Source organism: Homalodisca vitripennis, chromosome 4 (genome assembly GCF_021130785.1).
Source record: "Homalodisca vitripennis isolate AUS2020 chromosome 4, UT_GWSS_2.1, whole genome shotgun sequence".
In the NCBI taxonomy this organism is placed as follows: Eukaryota; Metazoa; Arthropoda; class Insecta; order Hemiptera; family Cicadellidae; genus Homalodisca; species Homalodisca vitripennis.
The window spans coordinates 62,127,283-62,151,579 of record NC_060210.1 but is presented as its reverse complement, the minus strand read 5'-3'; the positions used below and the strand labels follow the sequence as shown (position 1 = coordinate 62,151,579).

General features: G+C 31.9%; 1 protein-coding gene across 1 annotated transcript in view; it reads left to right on the top strand.

Annotated features, from left to right (window-relative positions):
• Window positions 1-5,066: 5,066 nt before the first annotated feature.
• The window catches only part of LOC124359376 (importin subunit alpha-1), a 35,767-nt gene continuing 16,536 nt past the window's right edge, over window positions 5,067-24,297 (top strand). Inside the window, exons 1-4 of the mRNA XM_046812067.1 lie at window positions 5,067-5,220; window positions 14,159-14,245; window positions 15,355-15,526; window positions 22,526-22,673. Coding sequence (XP_046668023.1) covers window positions 14,174-14,245; window positions 15,355-15,526; window positions 22,526-22,673 — 392 coding nt within the window. The 5' untranslated portion in view covers window positions 5,067-5,220; window positions 14,159-14,173. The remainder of the gene's footprint in view (window positions 5,221-14,158; window positions 14,246-15,354; window positions 15,527-22,525; window positions 22,674-24,297) is intronic.

Here is a 24,297-nt window from a genome sequence, read left to right as displayed (position 1 = left end):
CTGTACTGGCGACAGCAAGGTCTTTAAATCTATATTGACACAGATAATGTGATGTTATACAATAATGTACTCTCTAAATCTTTTAATTACTGATTTTGATTAAATTTATTGTACAATGCATCTCAAAATCCCTGGATATAAACAAAAATAACTTTAAAATAAAATAATAAACCAAATAATGTATATTTCCTCTCTCAATTTAATAAGAAAAATAAGTAAATTAAGGAACGGCAGCAAGAAGTTTTTGACTTTATTAATCTATGTAAGGAACACTAACCAGTCAGAGTAAAGGAGCAAGTTGTTGCAGTACAGGATGGTAATACTGAGAATTGCTAAAGTCAAAGACAAGATTTCAGCTCACTGTTACTAAAAAACTCAGTACAATACTAAGTATTTAAGAAACAACCACTAGTTTTTCAAGTATGAGGATATTTTTAACAATTAGTCATCCATCATATATCCTGCAAATTGTGCTTTATACCATTTTAGTAATTTTAAATTAACACTAGTATGTACATTACAATTTAAATTTATGTAGTGTTATTGACATAAATAACAACTTTTTAATACCCATTGAAAGTTGTACCATAATAGCCACGAAAATACAGTAAGTGTATTTAAAATTGTTCCTTGTTTATAATAACTTTTGAACTTCAAATTTCAAGTTCCAAGATCTTATTTTAACTTGAGTTAGACACAACTCTGCCTCAAATATATGGGAAGTCATTATAAGGCAAGTAGCGGAATATATCAAAAGAAACAATATATATTATCAAGAAGTCATAATTCCAGGTAATTTGAATTAACTAAGAAATTTGAATGATCAGTGTGAATAAGTGTTTACCCAGAATCAAAACTAAGGGGGAGAGGAGGTAAACTATGACGATTCTGATCGTAAAGTTTTAGCACGGAAAAGGTCAATGAAACCAAAATTTTAATAAAATGATGTATAATTATAACACTGTTTTATCAACTGTGTTATTACAATTATTGGCTTGAAAAATATTTTTATTCTAGTTACATGTCTTATACTGGTTTCATTTTTCTTGGCTTTGTAGAAAACTGTTCAAAACTCATTTCAATCCAGTCGTGATTGACGTTAATGAATTCCCCATGGATGCTTATCAAACACAACCCAGTCAATCTGTCCTCTCCCATTATACTTCTCAGTTAGGTATATGCTCTTTGAAGGGTAGGCATACGAAAGATTGGTTAACAGTAGCTGTAGTGGATGGGAAAACATTTAAATAGAGTAGTGTATGCCTTGTTGCAGTGGCAACAAATATTAGCGTCCTCCAGAACTGCAGCCACTTCAATATCCTTTAATTTCTCTTCTACTAAAACCTTCTTTTTCCACAGATTATACCAAAAATCTTATTTTGCAGAGATATCACCCACAGAAGCTAACATGTAATGATAAAGTTTGGAGTCAAGATAAGGGATGATCAATAACCGTCTCCAGCATTAAACCACAGTCTCAGATGGTGGATTACTTATGTGTATTTGCTTCTAAACAATCCGTGTACCTATTACTCAATGCTAATTTTCTCTGTGATATCATGAGAATTATTTTAAGTAATTCATCAAAAACCTATTCAATTTCTTGTTGATCCTTCTTGGTAACATCAAGGATTTTACAAATATGTTTCCTCGCCATAATCAAATCCACATTTTTACTTTATAGAACTTTCAAAATGGGGTAACAAATCGCAGAGTACTTTGAAATTATGACTAAACCTACGATTAAAATTGGTTTAGCAACTGCATATTGCAACTGATAGGTACATTTTTTTCTAGCATAGTTTTATACGACTGAGAGAAGTTCATTAGCCTAATGCTCTTGTGTTTTTCTGACCATCTGGTTTCACAGTCTTGATAGATTAGGAGCTGAATTCCTACTGGCTGGCTAATCACAAAAGAAGAATGTATCCTTAACTGTTGCAATTAAGTTTTTTATTTCCAGTAGTTTACTAGCATTATTGACCACAAGATTAAGTTGGTAGCTTGAGCAATGGAAAATAAAGATTCATTGTACTTTTTCTTCAAAATTATCTGTACACCACCTTCTTTACAAGCCATTGTAGAACATTCATCAAATTTAACAAATATCTCTGCTGACAGACTCTGTTCAACTAAAATGCTCATATTGCACTAGCAATTGTAGGCTCACCTTGAAATTTTAGCTCAACATAGCCTACAAATTCCTCTCTGATTTTTTCTTAATTCTCTCATCATAAAACCGCAATACGATAGAAAGATTTTCTTTCAGAGTTATATCTGCAGTTTCATCAGTCAGTACATTGTAAGCTTTTGCTTTTTAACAATTCTTTCTTTGACAACTTCACCATATAATCTCATTTTGAATTTTTGGTGAAGTGTAGACTGCGTTTTTCTTAACATCTACCAAAGTGACTAACTTCTCATCATCAGAGCCAACTCTCAGATTTAAAAGGTAAGAAAACCCCCTGATCTTCTTCCTTTAGTCTGAGAGGTAAATCATGAGTTTCACAAAATACTATACAAGAAATAACTGATGACAATATTTGTTTTTGTTTTCTTCAATCATCTTCTGTTGACCACTTTACAACTGTGCATCAACTGGAACATTTTTGTAGCAGCTATTAAGGTTTTATGGTAGTAACTGCTGATGGTGTTTCTACAATCTTCATGTATGGTCTTACCATGAATGACCCCAAAACTCCTTTAACTGTAACAATCTGGGAGGAGAAAGAACACAGTGTTACATAGATCACCTTTCAAACAACTTTAGTACACCAACCAAGAAGTATATTGATCTAACCAACGGCTGTTAAACTTTCTTTCAAATAGCATCAGAACCTTATGCAATAGCTGTTCGTGATGTATCAGCATAACATAACACATGAACATGTAACTCTTTTAGGCAGGCAACTTTATCGAAACATGGAGCTTATATCGTCTTGCAATGCTTATTGGTAAATGAAATAATAAAGGTAAAATATTGGTTTCTCTTTTTAGGATATAAATGGAGATGTATTAATTTTTTTATTTTTAACCAATAGTAGTTCATATATTTTGCTACACGCGAGTAAAGTAACTATGGCGAGAATAGTTAATTTAATACTTTAACCATTTAAACTTTCGTTAATGCAGCGTCTGAAATTTGACGCTGTCACAAACTTGACTCCTGGAGTCAATGTCCGTAGGAATAGATCCCAAACAAAAGGCGGCGGCGAAGAAGCTCAAAACAAACCCCGCATTTTTCGACGTCAGCGACACCTAGACTACAAAAAAATGTAATAACTTCATTAGGAGGGACCACACACCATCTATCCCTCCTAACACACAGTGTGTCTGGGGGTGGATGAGGAACTAGAATAAAATTCTCAGACAACTCTGAAACCAACACTATTTACTACTCCCATTTGCTTAATAACATTCGTAAGGGTTTACAACAAAATCGTGCACTTAATTATTAACTTACAATTCTCAATATTTGGTATGTCGTTCTTCAAGAGACATACAACAAATAATATATAAGATTTTTTATTGTGATTATTTTTGGAATAATGATGAGTTAAAGTGGAGAATGCTTAAAATTTAAACAGAAAACCGTGTTTTCCTCCATATTTTTTGTTTATGATAATTCACAAAAACACATAAAATATATTTCTTTACCTCGATACATAGGTAAATACTACTCAATCAGTAAAACATTATTTCCGAATTGATATAAGGTGTATATTTTTGTATGCTAGAAGTTTGAAGTGAGATGTTTAGTGTGTGAGAAAGGTGGTCGGAACCCGGTTCCGTCAAGGATCTTCTTAAAAAAACTAATCGACCCAACATAATTCGCTCTAACATACAATTACGGTAAAAAAAGCATTGGCAAAGAAAATATTCCTTTTAGATTTGAGCTCTTTTTCGTTTTGATGATATATTAAAATATCTATGTCGAATTTATAATTATTTAATAATAAAACAAATTTAAAAGTGAATACAATTCTTATTCCCGTTCTAATTATAACAATAAACTATTAGTTTACATAATATTACAGTACCAATTACAATCAATTATTAATTAATAGCAATTTTTTTTATTAGTAATTAATCAATGAAACACTGTCAAACGACAACTCATGCAACAAGAAACGTTTCATACAAGGTAATAATGGGAATATGAGCTCATTCAATAACAAATAACACGAAAAGAATAAGGTTAGAGAACCAAAGGTTTAGCTTAGAAATTTAATAAAGCTATCATCTTGAACGATTCAACAGAAGAACCAAAATAATAAGTTCCGAATCCCAAAGTGCAGACCTCATTCCCAACTCCCACATTCGTGGAGAATAGCTAATCCAGAATGGCCTATATGCAATAATAAATTGTTACGGTTAGACTCTTATATTCTTGCACTCCAGCTCTTGATTAATTCTATCAAGTTGAAGAATCTAGCACAGGCTTAAGGGTCTAACTGTTCAAATCTACTGATGGGGTAAGTTTATGAATTAAGTTTAGAGTCCCGGGCATGACTTGTGTGGAGCTATTGTGCAGATATTAATGTAATCTAACTAATTTGGTCACAACTTCAGTAAGCATCGCGTCACCGAGCACAAAACCATATTCAGGATCACGGATATAACAAAATCAAAAAGTTCATGCTATTTTTGAATAGTTTTATAGCTGGCGCTTTTTAGAGTATTTACCCTTTGTGAACGTTGTATTTTCAATTACAAATAACATCATGTTACGTTACATTGTTAGCCAATTACAAATTAAGTTCGTAATAATTTTAATCTGTTTACTTATATATTATTTTGTTTATTTTATCACCTATTTATTTCTTTGGTTTAACTTTTCGGTTCAGCATTTTTATAATAAATAAAATTTGCACTATTATTCCCATTTTGAGCACACTCTGATAATATAAGTTCTTGTGATTTATATATATTTTTATTATAGCATGGATTTAGAAGAATTCGAGTATTCTTTTACATTATTTATATGGCGTTGGCTATTCGAAATGTACATAAGTTTTTAACCAATGGGAGTAGCAGAATTCAAATGGTGGAATATTTTGTTGTTGTGATTGGTTCTCGAGAATAATACGTTAGAAAAGAAAATCATATGAGCGACAAAAGAAAAACTCTGAAGGTGCTGGAAGATTGAAGAGAGCAAGTACGTTAAGTCCTGAACCACTGAAATCTGTCTTTCATACAAAATCTACCACGTTATTCTAGGTAAGTTAAATTGAATGGACTCCTTGAAATACAGTTGTAGAAAGTGACATTAAAATTGAATGCTTGGTACTTAGTTGAGGACGTGTTATAAATTACGTAAAAACTGAAAGTTGACCGCAACATGTAATGTGTTTGTCGTAACAAAAGAAAGCCGATGATTCTGTTTGCAAGTAGTTTAAACTAATAAGTCTGGTAATTTTCAAACTTTTAAGTCTTTAATTTTAATAGTAACGCAGTATAATACAGTAAAGTGGAACTTTATGTTGGAAATGTGGATCTGGTATTATGTTAAAAGTTCCTGTATAAACTTGAGCTATATATACCCTAGTGGTATTTTGGGAAATGCATGGGATTAACTTAGTTTTGATCATAACATGTCATGGTTATATTAAGTCCGATTAGACCAGTCTGACTATTTCTACATGTTCCAAATAACGTTATGGTTTTAATACCCTTTGTTAAACTGTACAAAGACTCCTTATTTTTTTTTAGTTGTTTGTATAGTGAATTTTGTGGTTTTTGCAAGCAGACCTTTTTGTAGCCTATATAAATATGTTTTAACAAGTTCCATTGAACTGCAACTTGCCAAAAATATTACTGGGCCCTAAATTGTAAGCCAAAATATAGTATGGTATTAGGCTCTCCTTGGTTTTCTTGGAATAGGCTAGTCTAATTGATACTTGTATGTCTATTACAAAACCAAGTTTTCATATGTCACAATAATAATTGGTAGCCTAGGTAACAATACAGTATTGCAGATACAGTAACTCTGCTGATTAGGATGTAGGCCTAGGACTATATTTTAGTAACCCAGGTTTTCTTTTACAAAGAGCTGACTACTACATTATAAAATCCATAGTAAAAGAAGTTTGCCGACATTTTTGATATTCCTTAAGTGTTATTTATGAGTAACAATATCAGTAGGCCTTAGCTTGAGAACTCGTTATATCTCAAAATCATATGACATCAGTTAATCATGTACTCACTTTGTTTTCAAAATAACTAAAATTCTGTTATTCTTTATACCACATTCTGCATATATTCCCTGATAAAAACATTTAAATTTATGGATACAATCACTTAAAGTTCCATTTTGCACGTGATTAATTTTTTATACACATTTTCTCTTTCATTACAAATAAATATCTTATTTGCAATCTTTAAAGATGCAGCAATTTGTGGGAAGACTTTAATAAGCGGTCTAATTGTTAGTTGATTGTTATCAAAAGGTTTAATATATTATTCAACTTCGATAATATACCAATTGTATTCAAGAAGAACTATAATTCATTAACATTAATAACCAAAATAATAAGTTAAAATTCCTAATAAAATAACCTAAATTTAACACTAACATTAAAAACATATATCCGATGGTGATATGTTTTATGACAGCATCGCACACCTTAAAAAGAGACTGCAACAGTAATGAGTGATAGAGTTTTTTCCCCTTAATATCAGTTGGAGATGACGTTTGTGATTTTTCACTATTGTAACATTATTTCACAAATCTTAATACTTATTTATTATTCCATTGTTGCATAATCACTACTTTCTGTAATTTAATTAGTTGTTATTTATTTTGTTGATGTTATATTTAAGTTGCATGAAAATGTTGTGAAATTATTGTATATTGGCGGATGTCGTTGAAATAATAATAAATAAATAAATAAAAACAATAAAATTAACTTTTGGCTAGACTTGCATATCAGAGAAACTATGGTACTTATAGCTTGCCCAGATACCAGTGAGTAACCGCTTTTGTGAATTGGAGGATTGTCAAAAAATTAGTTGCTTGTTATTTATGGTTTACAATAAATATTTTCTATAATTTATTAGTTAATATCATATCTTAAGTTTAAAAAATTGTAACGTCATATTTATTTCATAAGAACAATCGAATAACGAATGTAGGTGGCTTACTAAAGTCTTACTTCAATTTGCTCATGCTCAACCTCTCATGTAGTCTAAATGTTATGGTAAATTTTAAAATACTAGTTTGTTTTTTATTGATAGTATTATTTCCTGATATACCTTTATTTCTTCCTGATAATTCTTGTAGAAGCCAGTAGCAGCAAACAACTGATAACTCTCAACTATGACCTGTTTGGCGCTCCTGGGGTAGGGTCCAATAAGCGGACCCGGTTTTTTATATCGAAGAATATAATCATCGATACCTAATATTCGCATATCGAATCATAGACTATCAATCGATATAAAAGTAATAACAATCATATGTTTTAAATTAAAATGTGAATTTAATAATGTAACAAATAATAAATGAACATAACCAAAATCAGGGAAACTCATAACTTTAACTAAATTAAACAGAACGAAAACGTTTTTACTAAAGTTGTGTCCACCATTACCTTCTTTTTTGCATCTGAAGATGACCATGTTAGCTCCTCTGACAGTTACATTTGTTACCTTTCTACAAATATCACATAATGGATTCTTAGGTCCTAACCCAACATTCTGAAGCTATAAAAACATGTTTTATCGTCTTTTAAAGCAATTTCGTGAAGCTTCCTAAGATTGACAGCCATTTTTAATACACAATGTTACTTATGTGAAATTTAAAATATTACCTTAATTGTATTATTTGAAAGTGTTTACAGCTGTTCATATAGATTATTTGAGTTAATTGTTAAAAATAATTAATCAGTATCGATTGATTATATCGATGGTTATGATTAAGTAATATCGTTTGCCAATTTCGATATAAAAAACCGGGTCCGCTTATTGGACCGTACCCCGCTCCTGACTTGTGCAAGCGTATCTTTAAAGTGGTCGTGCTCGCTTATGCCTTGACGAATTCCATTGAAACTAGTACCATTGAAATTGCAATAAAATTTGCCAAATTGTTGTCTGGTACATTTTTTATAACTATACTGGCTTTTTTTATTTCACTTTTAAAATATTCAAAAGCTGCCATTTAGTTAATAGAAAATAAAACATTTTTTAATTTTCCTCTTATTCAAAGATATGTGCCAATAATTTGTTAAAAATAAAAATGTTCAAATTGGCAGATAGCGGCTAAATGAAGTGGAAAAAGTTATTTTTCATATTTAGTTTAGAATCACTCAGATTTCAAAACTACATAACCAGCCCAACCTTTTTGTTTTATATATATATATATATATATATATATATATATATAAAACAAAAAGATGAAGAGTACAGCTGCTCGCTCCTTAACCAGTGGTAACACTGAATTTCATTTTGTATTACAAAAGAGTAGTTTTCTGCAAAATCGATAAGTAAGATTGCTTTATTGGACATAAGATTTTCTTTCATGATTTTAAGGGATTTTGCTTGACACTTGGATAGATATGAATGAGAGTGCAATTAATGCCTGACATTTTGTAACCAAGAGAGTAATGTATTCTCCAATAGTTACCGATTGTTATACCAGATCCAGGCTGTCTGTGTTCATTCACTGGTTGTACTCAATTTCTTCTTTATCATCTAAGTAATCCAACTTTTGTCTGACAATTTCAGACAATTTTTCATCAGTTGGACACTTGTTACAGTCACGTAGCAAACAGTTCTAGGGTTTACTGAGTCGCATACAAGGGATTTGATATAAGGTTTTCTCAATTTTAATAGCATCCAAAACAAGTTTTACATCTTGGTGGATACTGCAAAAGCACACTGAATGAGTTCCTGCAGAATCAGCAAGAATACACCACTTTGGTCTAAATGTAAAAAATTTAGAAAAACCTATCTTAATGTTAGGATATTCCCATTTAAAACAAGAGTACAGTTCCCTTAGGTTGCAAAGGATATCTTTTTTGTATATACACATTTCTTTTAATACTAACTTTGTCTTTTGCTCCTGATAATATGCGACTGAATTCATCATTTTGATACAAATCAGTAACAAGCTTTACAATGTCATAAGAGATTCTTTTACCTTTTTTATGGTTCTGGAATGGTTCTTTTCATTTTTCACTTTACTTGCCTGACAAAGTATATTGTTCAGTGACATTAAATTCAGACATGATTTTTTCTTTAGACCATGAATTTTCTTAGCTCTACTTACATTAGTCACTTTTTTGAAGTGAAAACTTCTTTAGGCGCGTTGAGCGTTTTGGTAGAGGGTAAAATCCTCGGTTCGCGTCACCGACATGCTAATGATACTAACCTGCATGAAAAAGTCAGTCTCGCTGTGTTTTTTAACCGTAGACTTGGCCGCGGACTACTAACCTGCATGAAAAAGTCAGTCTCGCTGTGTTAAAAACTGTCCCGGCGGAGTATGAAAACAGACTGCGAAAATCAGTGACCTTTACGGCTTCCTCTCGCGATTTAAAAGTGAAGCCAATGTCGTACAATTCTGTAAGATGCGTCAAATTAAAGCTCTTAATATTGGCAATCTATTGGTTACATTTTTAAATATTAAAAAAATTTCGAAATAATTTTGATTATTGTTTACATTTTACATAGCGTTTACAATGACAAGAAAAAAGTAGTAAGCGAGGATTTTTTTTATTTTTTGGTCAGACAAAATTTGTCAGCGAGAAAGTTGTGTGAAAATAGATTAATATTTTTTTTGTAATTTATCATTTTTTTATTGGAAGTTTAGTTTAGCCTGTAGTAGCGTATGAAGTGATGAGTGAACGTTTCTGCCGGAACTGTAGTTGGCGCATTGGCTCACTGATACCGTATTAACTCAATAAATTAGTTTATTGTGCAATAAAAATACCTTTACGAAAGAACCAAGTTAATTTAACTAATTTATTAGTTTTAAAAAAATTGTGGGTTTAATTGTTATTGCAATTATATACTTTATCCGTAGCAATAACTGTATTATTTTCAACGGTGTTCAACTCACTGTTGTTCACTCGGTGTTTACTCACTTATAAATGAATAATGAAAACAACGAATATATTTTTAAAAATTTTTAATATTTGTACGAATATTTGTATTTAAAATTTAGCATTATTCATTTTAATTATGTTTTTAATTAATATTTAACCTCTTCATCATGAAATGAGTATTATTACGGTATAAGATTTATCTTACTAGCGTGATAAAATAGATTTCTAGTTATTTGATAATATTTTTTCGTGGATTTTAAAATTGGAAAATTAAAAACGCGTCACATTTACAATTACAGATGTACTGCTACTATAACGTATTGTTAATTACTCTCAACTTAATAGTTCCGTTTTCACTTCTATCGGCAGTCCCACGACTGCTACTGTTTTTTTTTTTTTTCATTAACATTATCATGGCAGTTAATGATTTTGCAAAGGCCAAATTTACTGGCCTCAAAGATTTTACAGATGATATTTTTGTGTATTTTATAAGTTGTATACTTAAGTTCGTGACAATGTTTGATTTCAGCACTTTTGCGTTTTAGTACCCTCTACCCCACCAGAACTTATATTATTACTTAAGCACTTGTACGAAATCTAACTCAATGAAAAAAATTTAATGTATCACTTGGTGTATCATTTAATGTATCTTGAGAAATTTGAAGACTCTCGGAGCAAGTGGAAATTATGGAATATTTTTAAATAGTACTAAATGTTAATAAAACAATACATTCCAATATGGTTTTATTTTTTGACGGGACCTTTCTAAACCAAAGGTTTCATCATCAGACGACTCCACAAATAAATATTTACATTATTTTTACTACAATTAATATTAAAATAATGGTATTTTAATATTACCTATCTTTAGAAATATTTCATTTTCCATGAAACTTCATAAAGAAAAATGAGTTCTATGGTGGTGCATGTCCAACCATGGACTTTGACTGTCACTAAAGCCTATTACTCAATAGAGTGACACAATTTCTAATTTGTCTGTCAGAAAGACTAAGATTTATTTTCTGTTTGATGGCTGTCTTGTCTATCTGTCCATTAGACTAATTGAGAATGAAATTTGCATAACCTCAGCGAAGCCTGTTATGTGACATGTGGTACAGCTACTCCTACCTTGTAAATAAAATATTTTTAAGCAATAATCTAAAATTTGTTAAGAATTTAACTGAAAATATTTACCTGTAATAAATAACCAAATCGTATGTAAACCATTAACTGGCTAAAGGAGATAATTTCATAACTGATTACACAACATACATAATGTACATAGTAATGGCAACTCACACTAAACTGGTGTGTACTCTAGTATTTTATAATGTGATACCAAATTAAAGAACATTTCAACTAGGAAAGAATACCCCAAAGTTGAGCACTTAAATAGTTATTTTAGCTACATTGTAAAGAAAATACTAAGACATGATCAAAAACAGTCTTTGGCCATCTAAACTTCATGACATTACTAATACATTGTAAAACACATCTATTATAGAACAAATCGCATATATGCGTGCATGGGTTGTGGTGCGGGATTGTCAGCTATAATAGATTAATTAATGATAGTTAATTGAATGAATTCAGCAATGGAGTGATCTTTACTGCTCATATTTACTTCTCATCTATCTTCCTGAATCCTATACTTTCATGGTTTAAATTAACACATGTTTACACTATAACATAGAATGTGAACAAAAAATTAAAAAACCAATAATCTAATGCCAAAGAACTAAACGGATGTAAGCAACTGGAACAAAGTGAGACGTGTCGTCTCATACCGAGAATCAGCTGATATGACAATGTGGCAATGCCGCAAGGTGAGGGAGGGAGTGAGATAAAGTAACCTCCTATATGGCAAGGCTTGTAATGTGTCTCATACTAACTATAGTGTGTACAATCACATATTTTATCTGAGAAGAATCTTGAGTAGCGCTCAGAAGGATACTGGCTAAACATTTGACCACTTAGACAAGTTTCCCTGGCATTTAGGAACGTTGATAAGTCAATGCTAAATTACTGGGGTGCAATATGTTTGAGTTAAGCTTTACCGATAAAGCAATATGAACTTTATAGCTGCTGGCAATAATAAAGAGGTGGTTTATATTTGTTTATTATGGATTGATTGTTTATATAACAATGTTGCTTCATTGTAATGATCTCTTTAGGAAACATTGTTACTTTGTATGCCTTTTAAGGGAAATGTGAATGCCTTAAGACCTTGATACTGTAAATTTATGACGTATAGCACAACTATTAGACAAAGTTTTACAGTTTCTTATGTGTTTAAACAGTTTATTGTTTAGTTCCCTGCACAAGATTTAACTATAAAAACTAAAGCAAACATTTTAATTTTTTTTACAAATTACCTATTTTTTACCTAAATATTTTAAAAATAATTTTTCATTAAGATATAATTAAAAATTCCCTAAACCCTATTGTAGGGAACTACATTATATTGTGAATGTCTCCTGAAAATTTGGTGATGCTACCTATAACAGTTACTGACATGCAACATCACAATCTGAAAATACTAACTTATGGGAAATCAATGAAAACTAACAATAACACAACAAAGTTATTGAAACTTAGCATTTATCGGCCACCAGCTGAATACGATAGATTGTCTCGATCTTCTGCTTCAAGCTTTCTTTTTAGTAAAATTCTGCTTTGTTTGATATTTTTTCTAATTCTTCAGCAGTTTTTTTTTTCACTTTTCTGGATTTGCTCACTATCCAAGGATTGCATAATTGCAAACAAATTATGTCCTAGTTTTAATCTTAAACGTTCTACAACTTACTAGAATATCCATCATTGAAGGATAACACATAATCTTGTATTCCAAACTTGAGTATATTTAAGTTTAACAAATGTCCATTTTGAGATACAGGAGCAAATTAAACTGTTCAGAGACTCGGGATTTTGAGTTTTTCCTTCTAGACATTTTCTCAGTTCTGGCAGTTTCTTCTGATTGCCAGACCATAAAATATTTGTAGCTTTTGTACTGATGTAATCGTAAGTCAATGTTTTCCTGATAAGGATTTATATATATATATATATATATATATATATATATACACACACACACACACACACACACACATATATATTGGTCATTTAAATTACTATTGGAGTATTGGTTTCAATTTGCAATTTTATTTTCGTATCTGTATTATTTATAACATTTTGATTTTGGGTGTCATTCAGCCTGTGAAAGGACTTTGTACTGGCGACATTGTTTGATATTTCTTCATGATTCTAAGTTTTTATAGACTATTAACCAAGTATTGCTTATGAGATATCTCCATCTGTAACCCCTAGAGCACTGAATTTCTAAGTAACATGCTATTTATTAGCATAAGAAATTAATTTTAGTTTGTTGAAAAATATAATCAGTAAGTCATTGTCAGTTGTATTGTGAGACCCTCCAAAAAAGTAATGCCCTGTTCGTATGTTAAACCACTTTCAGACCATTTATATGTGAACAATGGATGGAGAGCAGTTATTACCTCATATTTTCATTCATTCTGTGATCAGTTTTATGAATACTCGAGCAAAGATTTTGTCTTCAAACTTTACTAATAACTTTTGTAATAGGTGTTTGATATTTAAAATAAATGATAAGAGTAATCTTGTAATTTTCTATATTGTTTACTGCCTTAAAGATTCACTAGGAGTTATTACTTAGTTTGTTAGAAACGTGAAAATATTGCTTATTTCATAATTACTACAAATATGATCTAAATTGTATAGACTAAAATAAAAAGGCTTAGTAAATTAGGGGCTGCAAATATTTTTGAATTTTACAAAAATGTATGTTAACAGTACAAAATTAATATTATAAATAAATTAAATTAATAAAGTTCATTTTATAAATAAAATGAAATAAATAATAAATAAAACTATCAAATAAATTAAATTAAATTCAAATTCATGTGACTTTCAACAGATATTTTATTTAAAAATTAAGAGATTTTGTTGGATACCAAAATATGAGCTTTCTATCATGTGCATGTACTGTTTACTGAAAAATAAGTAGCATAGTTTTTATTTAGTTATTTGTATTAAATGTGCATGTGTGATTTTAGTAAAAATAATCATTTTATTTTCAGAATAAAATTATAAAAATGCCGACTGAAGAAAATGTTGAAGGCCAAACACGATTGCATTCATACAAAAATAGAGGGAAAAGCTGTGATGTAAGTATATAGGTATAGCGTAGAATTTATTTTACTAATAACTCTGGTTTAGATTCTCTTATCAGTATGATGTGTTCGGAAACTGTTGAAACCTATTGCTGCCATAAAATTAATGTGGTTTTGAACATTAAATTTTCATACATAACGAGTCAAAATGTACACTTATGGTAATTGTTATTAAATATTAGTATCAAATCCTTTTAAAAACATTATGTAATAGTTTAGTAAGATTAAAATTAATATCAGGCACGCCACATTGACTGTATAGCTAGAAAAAATAAAAATTATCTTGCTTACTAAAAATAATTTAAAAATTGATTTTATGCTCTGGAGCGGAGGTAGAATCAACTACAATTATAATTTGCATGTATAGATGGATACCTTTCCTTTTAAATGTTTAGAAATTTAATTGTGATTTATTTTAAATTAACTTGGGGAGATTCTGTAGTAGTGGGTATAAAGCATTTTGTGACAGTAAATAATGTACGGATGGTGACTATCTCCAGAAAAATAAACTAGTTTATTTAAATTAACAGTTTATATTACTACATTATAAGAACTTGATTTGTCTTACTGTGAAAACTACATTTCATTATGATGATTGGTTCTTGTCTTCTGCCTCTAGAAAGGAGTTGATGTCGACCACTCTGTCCCTATCTACTATTAATTTATTTATGCTGTACCATACATACATATTATAAATATAAAAAGTTTGTCAACATTTACGAACGCTTATGTGATCTATCAGAGTTTGAATTTAGGTATTGTCTTAAAAGATGTTTTTCTGTATTCGTCATAAGTGTGGAGTGGTGCCTGGCCGGAGCCAGCACTGAAGATCAGGAGCATTTCTGATCAATACTTTCCCAACCTCAGATCATGTGCCAGAACATCCAACGTGATTACCTCGCACTTCTGGTGAAAAAATAAAATGATCCCCCTAAAGATAATATCCAAATTCAAGCTCAGATCACATGAGGGCTTGTAATGGTTATCTTTAACTTAAGTACTTTAAGTAATATATTTATGATCTAAACCTACCTAAAGCTGTACATTTCTTCTTGGAAATGTGGATGTTTAGTACATAAGTACAGTAAAAATGTTCCCCTTAGGAAATGCGGAGGAGGAGAAATGAAGTGAGTGTTGAGCTGAGGAAAGCACGCAAAGATGACCAGCTGCTTAAAAGGAGGAACATTGATATCGATGAAATTACAACCTCTCCTCTTCAAGAGAATCAAAGCAATAATACTCCAACTGTCATGAGCATGGAAATGATCATGGATGGTAAGATTCCAAATAATCCATTCAGAGTATATAACTTAAATTAATACCTAAGCCTTTTAGTACCTGGCACTGATCATATGGGAGACCTCTATTTCACTTTTGGCAGTAGACTATAAGTTAAATATAAAACTGAATTTAGGAATAAAGTTTTGTTTTTTTTATTTTTACATACTTTAGAAGAATTGTAAAACTTTCAATACAATAAATGTAAATATAGACAATCTCTTAAGGTGGGTACTCAAAATTTTGAAGAGGAATGGTATTTTTCAGTTATTAACCCTTTTAGTGCCAAAAAAATTTTTTTGAAATTTGTACCAGGAATGCCAGGCGTACACATGCATGTTTGTACCAAGATTGCCAGCCACGTTTAGCCAAAATGTACTGTAATTCTTTAAACAATTGTAACTACACTATTTTTTAAGATAAATTCATGGCGTTTTTTTGTTTTTAACTTAAATAGTTGTATTTTGTATCCTGCACTTTATTTGACAAAAGATTGTGTGTATTACTTTACAAAAATTTAATTATTAGTATTTAAAATTTTGTATTTTTTACTTTTTTGAGTTTAACTTGTGATACACAACAGTAAAATGAACATTGGAAAAACATTGATTACATCACTGAATTCCTACTTTTATTCTATTGAAATTTACAAACTTTCAACTGATAAATTAAAAATTGTGAAAGTACAAAAAGAACATCCAAAAGTGTGCTAACCTGGAAAAAACACTCCGTTTTGCCTAATCTGTTAAATGTCTTCTTGTTTTTTTTTTGAAGGTCTTAACACAAGAGTCAAAATATTTCACAGATCAATAGGCTAGTAACTCTCTTGAAATAAATAAATATTGTTCTCTAGGGATCACTTAAAATAACAAGTAACTATTTACATAAAAATGTACAAAATTTGAAGAGAACGTTCAGCAGAAGTGTAGAGGGTAACACTTGGTGTGCACTCCTCTCTTACATTTAACACACATATAGGATGATTTTTTTAGTTTTCCTCCTGATTTAGTGCTTGCTACGCTACATACTCAACAGTTTTTTTCCTTTTTTTCTCCAATTTTTTCAAATAATTTTCTGACGTCAGCATTACCACCACCACCACCACGGATGCTTGCCATAGGTCTAGGACTGGTGGCACTTTCCTGCAACTGAAGCCACTGATCACCTAGCTTGTCAACAATGGATACCAGAAATTCTAGATGTGATATAGGCTTTGTAGTGTTTTGCTTGTATAATATATAGGCATTCAAAAGCATTCTGGATAAGAGATTGAAGGTAATTTTTTTCCAAAATTTAAAACTTCTATCGTCCAGGTATTGGTGTAGCATTTGGTCTGATCCATCAACCCCAACCATATTAGCATTGTAATTACGTATCATTTTTTGGTTTGTTAGATATGACAGTAAAATTTCCTCTGCGTTTTACTTTACGCTCTGAAGCAGCGACATCATTTGTAGACAACAGCAAAACCTGCTTTTTTTGTGCCTGCTTTTGTCTGTAGCCAAGAATAATCATTTCACTTTTCCTCGTGTATTTTGTTTCTCCAACTTTAAATTTTTGTATCATTTGAGCAGGGATACCTTTACGGTTGTGCCTTAGAGTGCCAGTTATAAAGGATTCCTTAGAATATAGATGTGTTGCCAATGTCAGGGAGGTGAAAAAATTGTCCACAAACACGTGGTATCCCTTATTGTACAAATTAGACATACTCATTAGTTTATCCACTACTGTAAAGCCTAAACCTTTTTTTTACCGTTGTCTTCTCATTGCCTTTTGTATTTCTGGCTCCTTTGTATACAAAAAAACTTACACAATAATGAGTGGTAGCATCAACCAACATCCATAACTTCACACCCCACCGGTGATGTTTTTTAGGCATGTACTGGAGAAGCTGTGAATGTGTTTTGGTTGCAATCATGCTTTCGTCAATAGATAAATTTTTATCTGGTGTAAAATGCAATTTGGAAATCCAGTTCATGTGATCAATCAGTGGTTCGAACCTGTGTGTGTTCGATCAGTGGTAGCACAAGGATCGTAGTTTGGTTGGCCTGACTTAGGTAAATTTGTAGTATCCACCAAGTGAAAAAATTTCAGTATTGCCTGAAAACAGTTCCTCGTCATCATTCTAGGGAATCAAGGAATCAATTGCCTTAAGAGTAGACCAAAAGGAAGCGATAGTGTTTTGTCTTTTGATAGCCATATTTATTAACACCAGAAGGAAAGCTTGCATTTCGTTTACAGTCACAGGTCTCCAAGATTTTAGCCTACTGTGTTCTTTCATTCTATCGCGATTTTTAACAATAAAGTTCCTGGCGTACTTGTTTGTAAACCGAACCATTATTTCAATCCAAGGAATGGTAAAGAAAATTTTGAAATAAGCATTTGGAGGAGAGTTCATTGGAGGACAGTGCTTGACTCCTGGCTGTTCCTGAAAGTGTATGGAATGGTTAGGCCTGTGTTCAATATCATTGGTTTCATTCACTTCCACCCAGTCAGGTTCATTCTCAGAGTCTTCTGCAGAGCTACTACTGCTATCCCTACCGTTAAGCCTAGATCTTTGAGGTATCACTCTATGGCCTTGTTGGTTAGGCCTAGCCCTATGACGACGTGATGGTTCACTATCAGATGAATCGCTGTTAGATTCATCTGAATTTGTATCAATTACCAAGTTTAGTCGATTCAGTCCTAAACCTTGATTACCTGAGGAAGTTGTCGGTCCAACGGGATCGTAGGTCAGGTCATTATCTGTATCGTCAACAACCGAACTTGAACTTGACACTTTTTCATTTTCTGAAATTTCACTCACGAAACCGTCTGAAAGATATTCACTTTCTACTGATCTAGCGATAGTATTATCACTAACAGGTGAATGAGAACGTTTCATTTTGATAGAAAGAAGTCATTAGCACATCTCACTTCACTCAAAACACTCACGAACAACTTAAGTACAACTGTAAACAACAACGACAATGCTGTCTAATGTAGACAGCTGAGAAACGAAATGCACAGAATAGCCAACTTTAAAATCAAAATATGGCTACCTAGTATGACTTAAAAACTGTGTAATGTAATTATCAGAAAGATCGTTGTATTGCGATTCTAAAACATTACAAGTATGTTTATTTTGACTAATTAAAGTAATCTTTTTTTTTTACAAAACGTCCGAAAATACGGACGTTGGCAAACTACGCACAATAATCCAATGTCTAAAAATTCAGACGTTGGCACTAAAAGGGTTAAGCATCGTAGAGCAAAAGGAGAGTTCTCAGGTAAGGAAGGAGATTGAAATTCAGTAATGACATGTATAGTCTATGTAACTTTCACTGAGTACAAGGGTTCACAAATGTATTTTTATCAAATGAGTACTGTTAATAGTGGTATTGTTTATTTAAACTTTCGAAGACAATATTGCATTGATTATTGCTCATTATTCATTAAAATACGTTTCAATGAATGCTATTGCTGACGACAATACCCAAAATTAGTTTTATTAAGCATTTATAAATGAGTAAAATACATATCTCAACACTTTTTATAAGCTAATAACTTAGCAATATCTCAAAATTATTGTGACAAGTCTGTTGAACTACGACAAATTTAATTAGTTTTATTTTTGTACAACCAATACATTAAAAAAAAAGTTACACTTTTAATCAACCAAAATTGACAAAATGTTGTCTGAGTTTTCATAACAGTTTATTTAAATTCATTATTATATGTATAATTTTTTTTTTACTTTTTAAACTTCTATTACTCTTCAAGGGCCTTTACCACAAAATAAGTTCACAGGAATTCTAAGCTAACACAATATATAATTGCAAGATCATCATCAACTCAGTATGTGCTCTTTGTAGAACATGTCTAGCTACATTTTAAATATAATGTTTCCTTGGTTGCAAATAACGTATTTTCATATTATTATGCCCAGTATATGCACGAAATACGAGGTATGGCTATTATATAACGGGACTGATGCTGCAGTGGAACGAGTGCGCATGCGCCAACCAACAATGACCAACAGCTGTGTAGTTTGAGACTTCCTTTTCAGAATGCAGTTAGTCTCGTTTCTGTAAACAACATCATTGTGTCATATCCTTCATTTATGTAAGTGTTGTTATTTTGTTTTGCCGGAAAAATGGTTAGCGTAATAATAGAGCAACGAATTGTTATTAAATTTCACATTAAACTTGGAAAAACCGCTACCGAAACCTATAATTTTCTAAAAGAAGTGTATGTCAGTAAATGTTTTCGCGGACTCGTGTTTTTGAATGGTTTAAGTGTTTTCAAGATGGTTGACAAGACGTGGAAGATGATTCGTGGCCAGGTCGTCCTTCAACATCAAAAACGGAAGACAATGTCGAAAAAGTTACTAATTTGATTCGGTCTGACCGACGATTAAGCATTCGTGCAGTTGCTGAATCTGTAGGCATTGATAAAGAATGTGTACGGCAAATTTTACAGACAATTTGAACATGCGAAAAGTGTGTGCAAAATGGTACCAAAAATTCTTACGATTGATCAACAAGCAGCTCGTAAAAATGTATGTACTGACACTTTGAATGCCATTGAAAATGACCCAAATTTATTGGAAAGAATAATAACATGTGATGAATCGTGGTTTTTTACTTATGATCCGGAAACGAAGCGCTAATCCATGCATTGGAAGACCTCAACTTCACCGAGAGCCAAAAAAGCAATGATGATTGTTTTTTTTTTCGACATTCGTGGGATTGTGTACCTTCACTGGGTTCCTGAAGATCAAACAATTAATCAACATTACTATCTTGAGGTACTTAATAAACTACGTGAAAGAGTAAGAAAAAAACAACCCGAAATGTGGAAGGACAAATCATGCATTTTGCACCAAGACAATGCGCCAGCTCATTCCGCGTTATCTGTCAAGCGGTTCCTGACCAAGTACAGCATCCCAGTGTTAGAACATCCACCTTACTTGCCAGACCTAGCACCATGCGACTTTTATCTTTTCCCTAAGGTGAAATCTGCATTGAAAGGTACGAGATTTGAATGCGTAGAAGCTGTTCAAGAAAAAGCGGCAAGACTCCTGAAAGAGTTGACAGAAGATGACTTTCAGCATTGTTTCCAACAATGGAAAATTCGCATGGAGCGTTGCAGGGATAGAGAAGGGGTGTATATTGAAGGTGATAATAAGTAATTATGTTTAAAATGAACATAAATTTTTTTACAATATCAGTCCCGTTATTTGATAGCCATACCTTGTATAATTTATTTGTTAAATAAAACATAACTAAATGTTTTCAGAGACTAGAATAAATTTTTGTGATATTTTGGATATCTTGGAATTTGAAATTTATTCTCACAACTAACTATATTCCCTAGGTGTACCCCACTCTTTTTTTTATCAAAACTGGAATTTTTAATTTTTAGTTATGGAAAAATAATAAATTTTTTTATAGTTTCTATTATGTATCACATTGTTTCTTAGTTCATTCTGAACAAAATTGTACCAAATATTGGTAGAATATCAGTAAAACAAGATTTTTTATAATGTTATAAAAATAGTATGCAAATCAACTAAGTTAATACGAAACCTGCAGATCAAGGATCTTGATGCAGATCTTGTGAAATTTAAAAGCAAAGATTTTGGAAGTTTTATGAATTTATTAATTTTCCAACCATTACATGTTATACGGTATATAATTGTAGTGTACAAATTAATCTTTAAAACTAATACAAGAGTATTGAATCTTCAGTGTGGCTTTACAGTATGACAACTATACATGGAATCTACTACAGGAAGGGTCAGATCAAATTGAAATTGTTGGAACTCCTCAAGTTTTTTCAGTAGTGTGAGAAAAGAATTGTGTGATGCAAAATTGAACCCTTGATGTTCAAGTCTTAAAGGACTTTTGAGAACCATTCTTCAGTATATCAACTTTCTGTTACAGTCCTCTGACCCTCTAGCTATAAAGCCTTGCCAGTCCCATACCTCTGAGAAGAAACAAACATTACTTTCACCCATCGTTGTTTATTAACATTGTGGGAGGTGGTTCATCTTCAAACACGAATTCAGAACCCTGTTATTGAGTTGGAACGTAATAAAATGGCAAGTACATTTCATCACAGTAATAATTTTGGAAATAATTTGATGATGACCATTTCTAAGCAGTTAAAGGGTCTGCTGACCATGTCTCACGCATTCAGCTTTTGGTTCATCTGTCAATTTGTGAGGTACCCATTGAGAAACAATTTTCTTGACTTCAAAGTCATGCAAGAGTATATTTGCACTAATGCAAATCCAATTCCTAGAGTATGTCCACCCGATAAACGTTTACTTGAATGACAGTGAAATACAGCCTCCTTCTAAATTCCTCATACCACCTAAAAACAGTAGTGTGGATTGGTGCTTCAGAACCAAAGGCAATTTTAAGACATTTGGCACACTCCTCTTTGGACAAAATGACTTTAAAATAGTAAATATTCATAATCAGAAACATCATGAAATTGGTCTTTCCAAACAATACACGTTAGACAACAGAATAGACGATACAAGTATACTGACACCTGACCCAAATTTCTGTCAGATACTGATTGGCGATCGAGCAAGATTATTGCATTATTTGCCGGTATCTCAAAACTTTTAGAGTGATTCTTGTATCGTGTCATACTGGATAATACTGGCCAGACTTTGTAAAAACCTGTCCTTTACATGATTACATTAGTTTTCAATCGATAATCAGTGATAAAAAAATAACTCAAAGGAAGCTGTTGACACTAAAATTATTAATTGATGATATACATGTGTATATGGTAAATGATAAATGTGAGATAAATGTTGTGGTCGTTGAGAGTATTCAGTGTGGTCTTTATTGTGTAAGATTTTTGTAAATAGGCATCAATAGTCTTGAAAATAGGAAATTCCAAATTGCTAAATCAACTGAATACTTAGAGTAGAACCTATTTTTCATAAGCCTACTGTGCAATTGACAAGACAAAATGGTTTTTCTGCCTCGACAGGGATGCAGAGCAGCCAGGAGGATATGCAGCTGAAGGCCACTGCTGCAGCTCGCAAAACTCTCAGCCGAGAACGCAACCCTCCCATTGATGAAATGATCAAGATGGGTCTTGTGCCTCGCTGTATAGATTTCCTCTCCAACTTCCACAAGTCAGTATCAAATCAGTGTTTTAATTTTAATGTTACTGTCTGTTATGTGGTAAATTGTTTCATCCTTCCATGCAACTAAAATTAGTCATTACATATCTATCTAGTAATACAAATTTTGTACGGACAAGAATGGGTGTTTTATAAATCTTGTTCCTCTGCACATTTCATAACAAACCTATTTATTTTAACTTGTTCAATGTTTCTTATTTGTGAATGTTTTGGTCATGGTTTTGTGGAAGGCTCTAAAGGTTTGTGTTTACGTTAAGATGTCAGTTGTTTATAGCTATATAACACAGTCTATAAATATTATGTACCGTACAGACGGCTTATTAATGGTTTTTAAAAATAGTTTAATGCAGGTAGTGAATATACCTGTATAGAACAGTTGTATATAAACTAGTATACATTAATATTTTACATCAAATTCACGAGATTAAATTTCAATGATTCTGTAAAACTTGACCCTGAGATGTGCTGTAAACTTAACACATTCACTGCTAAGCATTTGAGTATTAGCGAAACCCCGGTGCTAATTTTTTAAATTTGTTTAATTAGAAGATATAACTTGCAGAAGTGACATAAAAGCATAAAAGATTATTCTTGACCTATATTTACATTTTTTTTTTGACATCATTATACTGCGGGACCGATGGGTCCCGTCAGCATGGACCAATGCCCATTGAACCTGAAAATGACATTTATTACAAGAACTATTGTATTATTTAGGGGTGTACATGTAACCTTCTGACTGTTGATGGTAGTAAAGACAAGAAATTAGGCATTATGTTCCCAAGACTCCTAAAATTATGTTATATGTTGCGGGACCAATGGGTTCCGTTGTCCTGGCTACAGGTCTTCGTTGATTTATACATGAGTGCAAACTCTAAAACAAGATAATTTTCACTGAAAGGCACTAATAATATATCATTTTATTATTTACAACCATCACCTCCCTTCTTTGTAGTTTTTAACACGTCTTATTTACAATATGTACATCATACCAAACACTTTTTGTTATTGTGCATCTTATTGTCATGGTACTTGTTATATCATCACGAATCATTGGTAATGTATTATACAAACTACTTTGGGGTTTCTAGATGTCCCAGCCATTGTTTATTTCGCTAACAAGAATCACGAAATAATAGCAAACACAGCACTAGATGAAAACAACTATAGTTAGCTGAACCGAGAAACTATGCACACTAGAACAAAGAACGAAACCGGCCCAACACGCTCACGCTATCAGAAAGGGCCTCTTTGCAGTGCTGCCTAAACAGTGCCGAGAGCAAAACAATAATGCCCAGGCGGGACCGATAGGTCCCGCGCGCACCCGTGAATGGTGCCGAGACGCTCGGGCGGGACTGAACGGTCCCGCTTAGCACTGAATGTGTTAAAGGACGTGGATTTTTATCATATTTTGATATCCTTATTAATCTAGAAAGTACAATTCAAAGCCTAAGATTCTTAAATAAATAAAATACTGATTTTAATTTTTAAAAAAGAGTAACAGTAACTTGAATATACCAGTAGCTCAGTCTTACAAAAAGCATACTTGAGCTGCCCAAATAATTTTTTATAATAAATATGGTATTGGATGTTATTGGGTTTTATTTGATAACTA